Source organism: Cicer arietinum, chromosome 5 (genome assembly GCF_000331145.2).
Source record: "Cicer arietinum cultivar CDC Frontier isolate Library 1 chromosome 5, Cicar.CDCFrontier_v2.0, whole genome shotgun sequence".
NCBI lineage: Eukaryota > Viridiplantae > Streptophyta > Magnoliopsida > Fabales > Fabaceae > Cicer > Cicer arietinum.
This window is the reverse complement of record NC_021164.2, coordinates 43200593-43209664: the sequence shown is the minus strand read 5'-3', so window position 1 is coordinate 43209664 and position 9072 is coordinate 43200593. Positions and strand designations below refer to the sequence as shown.

At 35.8% G+C, this 9072-nt stretch overlaps 1 protein-coding gene across 4 annotated transcripts in view; it reads left to right on the top strand.

Moving 5' to 3' along the window:
* The first annotated feature begins 77 nt into the window (after positions 1-77).
* Positions 78-9072, top strand: part of LOC101493589 (5-formyltetrahydrofolate cyclo-ligase, mitochondrial) — an 11390-nt gene continuing 2395 nt past the window's right edge. The window contains exons 1-5 of one of the 4 annotated variants that reach the window (XM_004489914.4): positions 78-340; positions 1217-1348; positions 6741-6890; positions 7521-7562; positions 7642-7687. In XM_004489914.4, coding sequence (XP_004489971.1) covers positions 109-340; positions 1217-1348; positions 6741-6890; positions 7521-7562; positions 7642-7687 — 602 coding nt within the window. In that variant the 5' untranslated portion in view covers positions 78-108. The remainder of the gene's footprint in view (positions 341-1216; positions 1349-6740; positions 6891-7520; positions 7563-7641; positions 7688-9072) is intronic. The other 3 variants (XM_004489915.4, XM_012712800.3, XM_027331961.2) reach the window with 3 other exon arrangements.

The window sequence follows — 9072 nt, the reverse complement described above, 5'->3', positions numbered from 1 at the left end:
TAATATTATATGTATATATATATATATATATATATATATATATATATATATATATATATATATATATATATATATGTATAATAATAATTATTTTTTATTGAAAAATAGATGTTTTGGCAGAGTGTTATGATGACACAGAAATATACAATAGCTGCCGCGAAAAGTGTGGTGGTGAGTGCACAGTTGTGGCGGCCATACGGTCTATTGAGGATGACGACGATTAACTGTAACAGTAACAACCGTGATGACGTGGACGCCGTTTTCAAACAGAAGAAAACTCTTCGAACTCAGGTCAAAAAATGCCTCAAGGCCATGGACCCTTCTCTCAGATCTCAACAAGGTACAATCTAATATTAAGAATTCCGTTTGAATTTAGTGAATAAAACACCATAGTCGCATAGTGGAATAGTCTCTCAACCGCTCTAGAGAGGCAGTGTTGCGTGCGGCAGTTTGATGTCGCGGCCGCCTTAACTAGTTGAAACCTGATCGTAACTTAAACCCAGGGGAGGGACGTTTTGGGAATTTTGAAATTATAAAAGATGGGAAGAAGCTCCAGCGGTAACGCAGTTTCCGGTGGTCGAACTCTCTCGTTTAGGTTTTGGATGTTCTGTCAGTTTTCACTTTGAAATTGCAATTTATAGATATATAGTAATATGGAAGCAAATGCAACCGATATTTAAAATTGGGATAGCGACAAGGATTTTGAGATTTCGGCTATTACGAATTGCGGCCGTCGCTGTGTGAATTAATCACGATATTCCCCAAATCTAGTTAAATTTTTTTGTACTATTATATAATTGGTTGAGAGATGACAGAAGATCAAAACTAGAGAAGGAGGTAAGGTAAGGTAGTGTTTTTATACATTCTAAAAATGTGTTTTTAATACATTTAAGGTAAAAAACAGGATTCGGATAGTTTTCGTAGAAAAGGTGTTTTGTCACGAGCACTTTCCGTGATTTTTCTTCACATACTTCAAATGGGAAAACACGGTTAGGACAGCTACTTTTACCTTTTTGGCGCAGCCGTTTTCTTGGCGGCAACCTTTTTTTTAAACTTTGAATCCAAAACCAAGTGATCATGAAGATTTTGCATGCTGTTTATAACCTAATTAATTTTCCACCAAATGCAAATTATGTTCTTAATTTAAGTTCCCAATCTGCAACTATGATCTATTTTTCATTTATTCCTACAAATTTCGTTTATTGTTTTTGTTCAGACAACGCGATTCAGGACATCATTTTGGGAGCTCCGTGGTTCAAATCAAGTCTTAGGTTATGCGCATACATAAGTTGCAGTGCGTTACGGGAAGTCGATACTTTCAAACTCTTGTCACAAATTTTGCAACCTGGTATGTCTTGAAACAATTTATATTGTTGTTAGTAAATTAGAATTTTTAGAAAATTAGAATCTTCATTCTACAACTGTGTCTAGTATATGTAAGTGAGAATTGTTGAAAGAATCATTCATAACAACAACAACAGTAACTTTAACTTTAGGTCCTATTTACTTTGTGAAAACATTTCCCATTTTCATTTTTTAAAATTTGTGTTCATTTTACTTTAATAAGAAACTCTTGAAATGAATCATTATCAGGAAGATAGGATGAAATGCTAGTCAATGAAGATGCATTTCCAGAAATAATGGAAAGAGTTTGTTGACATTTTTGTTGTTTCTAGAAATGCAGAAAATTGTTCACTTCAAAAGTCTTTTACCTCCTTATTAACAAGTAAAATTAACACAAATTTTCATTTCTTAAAGTTTGTGTCAATTTTCTTGTTAATAAGGAGGTAAGATACTTTTGAATTGAACAAATTGTTTTCATTATTTTCGGAAATGCCTTTTCATAAACTAGCATTCCATCTTCTTTCCATGACAATAGTTTACTTTAAGAGTCTTTCATCAAAATAAAATGAACACATATTTTAAAAACAAAGTAAAAGGCGACTTAAGTGTTTAAAGCTCAAGTTTCTGAAATTTACACATTAATTAAGCATTTATACACCAAAAAACATAGTAATGGAACCTTCAATTTCTTTCGAAAAAGAAAAATGGAAAGGATATCTACTCATTTTATATGAGTTATCAAGGTCTTAAAATACAATCTCGTAGACATCAAACACCATAATGTTACATACCATACCATATATCACAGTCAGAGACCTTTTCTGGAAACAATACTAGTTATATTTTGTTGTGACATTTACCCTAATCTTGGTCGTTTAATCCTATGCCAATCCTAATCCAATGGCTGGGATTTGGCTAGATGGACTAGCGAGAATCCGACTTGAAAAATTTAGGGTATGTTTGATATGCAAGAAAAGAAGTACACTACCGAAACAGGTGTGGGGCGGCAGTTGCCCCCATTAAAAATTTAACCATTCTCAAGTATTATATTATATATTATTATATACATATCATAACAAAAGATTGAGATGAGTGACACAGTTTGCTGGTACTGTGACTAATTCTTGTATCCAAATTAGAGGTAGGCGCAAATCCTTGTTTGTACAACATGAACTTAAATTCAAGTATATAATAATATGATTATAGAACAACTATATGCTGTAACCAATTGGGTAGCTTCTTGTGAAATTATATGGATGGATTGATCAAAATAAAGAAGTTGCTAAAGATATCACCTTATTTAGACATTTATCATACTGGATATTATTTTATATATGTATTTTTTTTTTAATTTTTTTTTAATATTATCAGCGACAACTGCAACAATTTAAAGAACTTTTTCTAATATGAATATTGATGGGTGTAAAGAATAGAAAACTGGTTTTCAAGGAACTAGAAACCTCCAGAAGGAAATTGGTTAATTCTTCTTTATAGATTCATATGGCTACTGCCAATTCTTATATATAGGCGAGCTGTGTAACGAACTCCGGGAATCTAGGGAAGAAAAGGAATGCAGATAACAAAATAATAACAGAAAAGGAATTATTCCATTGCTTCTTCTGCACCTTTCCATTTCTAATCATAATCTTCTAGATACCTGGGTGTTTGGACCTTTCTTTTGGGCTTCTGTGTAATGGGCTTCACACTGGGATGCTGCATATCATTCCTGTCCTCATCTGAACTATCCTTGTCCTCAAGGATCAACTTGTGTGCAATGTCGGATAGTGGAATCCAAGATGAGTCCTCCGGTGGGAAACCCTCCCATTGAATCAGAACCAAGGGCGCGAGTGGATCAGTAGAGTCATCAACCTTTTCTTAAAGGATGGCCACAGGTTTCAAGACGGGCTTGTGGTGAAATGTTTGCTTGGGCAAGGGTGTAAAGGTGAGACGGGGAGGACCATGGTGCGGTTTCAGCACAGAACAATGAAAAACAGGGTGGATTCTTGCACAAGTAGGAAGGTCCTGACAGTATGCCACCTTCCCAATTCTTTCCACAACCTGAGCCTTAGCCAAATTGCGATGCAATTTAGTCAAAATTTGATCTCTTGATTGCAGCCAGTTATCAACAACTTCTAAGTGCAGAGTAGTTAGGAATATAATCTGGGAGGGAACCTGCCCTAAATAACTACAAATTGATTAAACCCCTTGTAAACCCCGTCGATGCACGAACAGAGGTGTTATAACACTATTCAGCTCAATGAAGTGAAGTGTGTCATGCTGCTGATTTTGAATGGACGAAGACTCACAGATACTGCTGGAGTGTGCGATTGGCCACCTCTGTTTGTCCATCCGTAGACATTCTTAAGTTGAGTACCACAAGCCTTAACGAGCTCTCTTGCCAGTATTTGTTGAGAAATACAGGATCATAGTCAGATATAATGCTCCGTGACATGCTGTGCAGTTTGGCAACCAAGGTGACAAATAGGTGAGCCACCTTATAGGCTGTGTATGAGATCGGAAGTGATCCAAAGCAGGCACCTTTGGAAAAACGGTCAACTCCAACGAAATTCACCAAGTGTCCCTCCGAAATTGGTAGACCATGATCAAAATCCATTGAAAGATCTTCCCAAATCCTTGTGGCAGGAGGAATAGGCTGCAAAAGTACCCCTGGTTTTTGTGGCACATAATTAGTTTGTTGACAAATGGGGTTTGTTTCACTTAAGTGGTAATATCAGAGGCCATGGAGTCCCAATGGAAACTTTCTTGAATGCGAGCTAGTGTCTTTTTTACACCCATGTGACCACTAGTTGGAGTGGTATGAAATCCAGCCAGAATAATTTCCTTGAAAGGACATTGAGAGGGTAACCAGATTTTGTGCTAGTGTCTTTTTTACACCCACGTGGCCACTAGTTGGAGTGGTATGAAATCCAGCCAGAATAATTTCCTTGAAATGACATTTAGAGGGTAACCAGATTTTGTGCTTAAAGAAATCAAGTCCTGAGCAAACCTACGGTCAGGAAAGCTGCCTGCTTCGCAGTCCAATTTTTGCTTCAACACCAAGAATTCAGGGTCGAATTGCAATTCATTACACAACTGTCCCAAAAGGGAAGGTTGAGGAACTGAGATGACATGGCACTGGCTGTGAGAGTCTTTATTGACAAGGAACCAAGATATTCGACCTGCTGCAAGGCAAAACAACACTTCTCAGGTTTTAAGAAAAATTGACCATTAGATAAAAGCTGAAATACTACCTCCTAGTGGGTGAGATGGTCTGTCCAAGACGTGCTGTAGATGAGTATGTCGTCAAAGAAGAGGATGACGAACTTGCGGAGGTGAGGTTGAAGGGAATCTTTCACGGTGGTCTGGAACGTTGCTAGAGCTTTGCAGAGCCCAAATGGCATAGCCGTGAATCCGTAGTGACCATCTTGCATTCTAAATGAGGTCTTATGCTTATCCTTAGGACTTATCCGAATCTGGTGGTAGCTGCTGAGAAGGTTAAGTTTGGAAAACCAAATGGCATGGCCCAATTCATCAAGTAGTTCGTCAATAGGTGGAATCAAGTAGTTGTCTTTCCCTGTTAAGGCATTCAATGCTCGATAACTCACACATAATCTCTAGGATCTGTCCTTTTTCTTCACCAGTAGGACCGGAGAGGAGAAAGTACTATGGCTATGTTGGATTTCCCTGGTTTGTAGCATATTAGCGACTTGATACTCAATTTCTTCCTTTGGAAGAATGGGTATCCGTAGGGATTAACTTTCACCAAAGGAGCGCTCATGGCAAGGGGAATGATGGGATCTGTGGCTCGCAGTGGTGGTAGCGTATTTTGGGGTGTTTGACAAGTGGTGAAACTCTTTGAGCAAGTGGAGCAAGTTGGCAGGGAGAGATGCTGAAGACAGCAGTCCTTTATTAAATATCTTTTTCAAATAACAAGGCCCAAGGATTTGGCAACCTGGGAGAAATTGTGTGAAGTTCCACTTCTATGAGGTCTTGGATGGACCCGAAAGGTTTTTGGGTTATAATAGCAAATGCATTGAGACTGAGTTGACCCAGCATTCACCCATTCCCAGCAGGACCCTCATTTTCCACAAACGTGTCATTCACCCCGAAGAAAGTAAAAGGCAAAATACTTTCATATTTTATTACTACAGCTCTAAGCTGTTTATATAGGAAAATAAATTACAATAGTAATAATGACATAATCATAAAATAAAAATAAATTGAATAATATAAAATAAAAGAGAATCAAATCTGATTTCCCTTGATTCTTCGACACACCCATTTAGGCACATCATCATCATTGTCGTTTGCCAAGGGAAGCATGAAACAACTCTTACACCTGTGACTGGTGCCGAACTTTTCATCACAATTATAGCAAAGTCCCTTGTCTTGTCGTGGTTGCATCTCCGCCGCCGTGAGTCTCTTGGACAACAACTTTGGAGGTTGTTGAGAGGTTGGTAACAGAGGTGGTGGATTAGGTTGCTAACTCTATGGACAGAGCTTCAAGGTGAGTATTGATGGCAATCATCATTGGAAGGATTTGATCGTTTGGTGGGTTGGAGTGGGTCATTCCTTTCGTCATCTCTCAACAAGACCACCAAAATAATGGGTGTAAAGAATAGAAAGCTGGTTTTCAAAGAACCAGAAACCTCAAGTAGGAAATTGGTTAATTCTTTTTGATTGATTCATATGGCTACTGCCAATTCTTACATATAGGGGGAATCTAGGGATTAAAAGGAATACAAATAACAGAAAATAATAACATAAAAGGAATTATCTCGTTGCCCCTACCCTTCCAATCCTAATCACAATAGTCTAGATACTTGGGTTTGTAGACCTCTCTTTTGGGCTTCTGTGTAATGGGCTGTACACTGGACTGTTGCATATCAAATATCATCAAGAATGAGATGTGAAATCGTATGAGAGATTGATGGTTTAAGGATTTAATTACTAATATATATATTTTATTGAATGTTTTCTTAATATTAAAACTTGCAGAGGACAATCTTGTTTTAAATTTATTAGTCAATTTTCAAAAGTTACACGTTATATTTTCAATATTGCAATTGCAAATTTATACATATGACTATGATACCCACAACTTAAAAGTCCTGGATTTGTCTCTGTTGGTAAGGGGGTGAATAATTTATCAATGAGCTTTCAATACAAATTAACATATAGAAAACTTCAACACCATGTTTAACCCTTACACGAATCATACCTTCATAAGAGTAATGCTTTGTATACAATTTGTTTTTAAAAAAACTTTTTAATTGTTATTTCATTTTTCTTGGAATCATGTGTCAACCATTTTTTATTCTGTCTCCAAAATAAAATCTTCTAATTCTAGTAGAGTATATGAGTTTTATTTAAGAAGTCAAGATGATGAAACGCAGGTGGGAAAAAAGTTTATGTACCACGAGTGGAGGATAAAAACAGTCACATGCGTATGCTTAACATATCACGTATTGATGATCTTATTGCAAACTCAATGGACATCTTAGAACCACCTCCAGTTGATGCTGATGGAAATGCACGTGAAGATGGTACATGCCTCTCTTTCATAGTTGGATTTATTCTTTTCATTTACCGCCAAACTCTAATCATTCTGCTCAAATATTTAGCTGTCAAAGACGTAGTCAACTTGCAAAAATAGTGCGCTTAGCCCTCAAATTCAAATTTGAATCTTCTTTACAATTCCATTATTATTATTATTATCATGATCAAGTCATAGTATATAACATCATGGGAAGCTAAAGTTTTGTTAAATCATAGTTTTTCTAGGTTTTACTGTCAATGGTCTATTGTTCCTATGGGCACCCAGCTGTTCCAAGACATGACCGGTAGTCTACAATTCTAAATCTTAGATGACATAATTTTACAGATAATTTGCATATCCTAGTCTGTGTTCCTAAGCTAAAAGATGGAATTATTTTTTTTCAAAACATAAAATAGAAAAGAGAGAGAAATAGTAAAGCCTCACAATGGTATAACGTATTCAAATTTCAAAGATGCTTCCACAAGACAAGACCCAAGTTATGTACATCCTTCTTCCCATCTTTCCTACTTAATGTTATTTTTCTGATTCTTGTAGGGTTGACTTCCATCTAGTGTATTTTTATACTTATTCTGATTGGTCAATATCAACAATCGTCTGAAAGATCTCTTTGATGCAGTTATGCAGGCAAATGATCCAATTGATATTTTGCTTTTACCTGGTAAGCTTCTCATTTATTATTTGATTATTGATCTCGATTCTTGCATATAGCTAATCAATTATATTTTTCCTCTCTCCAGGATTGGCATTTGACAGATCTGGAAGACGTTTAGGCCGTGGTGGAGGGTATGCTTTTTATATTTCTAGCGTCCAGACAATTGAATTCTGTCTCTTGTTGTGTGTATAGTTTCAGTTTTATAGAAACTATTCAGAGACCTGTGCAATGCATGGTTTTTAATAATTATCAGTGGAGGGTATGAATAATAAATATATAAATAATTAAAAAATTGAAAGTTTTTAGATTTGGAGACTTTTACCATCCAAAACTAATGCGATTATTATAACTATTAAAATAGAAAGTATTCATTATAAAAAAAACAGAAAATATTCCATTGAAATATTTGAAAATGATCATTAGTGGCCAAAGAAAGCTTGGTATTTTACATAATACAAAACCTTTCAAGAAAAACACATCAAGCCAACCTTTGTTCTCTGAATAAATTACCTCTTCCTTCTTTACAACCAAGTTTGTCCTCTGCCTTCCTTCTAACAATTAAATGATACATCGGAAAATTAATCAAAAAAAATATTAACAAGCACAGAACAATTATATCTCTGGAAAAATTATTGAAGCACTGATAAAATTATCAGCATGTGAATAAATAAGTCTACACCACAACAATTATGAATCTAGTATTAGCATACCTAGAATACAATGCCAAATGTAACTGATTATCTTGGTGTGGAAGTTAAAAATTAACAAAATCTACAAAAAGAAACAAAACAAATAAATGGTTAGGAACTGAAAATATGTACCAGTCATTTTTCCACTATTTGGCCATCAAGTAAAAGATCCAATTTTTTCACAGCAAAGGGATAAAAGGGGATTGTTTGTTTAGTCGCTGTGTGGTGGTGTGAGAGGATGGTAGTGGTAGAATGGAGAGAAGATGAGGAACTGGTCCTGTTTATAGTGTCACTGTTTGTAGAGATAAAAAGGGATGGGAGAACCCCCCATTGTGGTGGGATGAGGGGAGAAGAAGGGATGAGCACAGGGGCTATAAATTTAAAATTCCAAATAAACATTAACATAAGCAATCAATGAATGAAAAGTAGTTGAGAATGGGAAAGAATTGAGAAAAGATTGTACTACTACTCCTTACATCGCAGCATTGCAGTCGTGCTGGGCAAGAAAAAGCAGAAAAGTGTGTAACCAATAATATAAATATAAATGATAAATAATAAGATATAATGTGTCTGTGCAAGCAAAACCAATTGTGGGCTTTTTTTCTTTTGGGAAATTGGGCCTTTACACTATTTGCTCCACCCTAAGCCTTATTAATTTGATAAACATTGTGCTATTGTGTTGCTTTGTTTGATCTATTTCCTTAATTAGTATGTTGTATAGCGATGCCATGATTCAATTAAAGACGCGGATCATATGTGTGATGACACCTAGTTGTTAATGCCATTTGAGTAAGTCGTAATTGTATATATATATATATATATATATA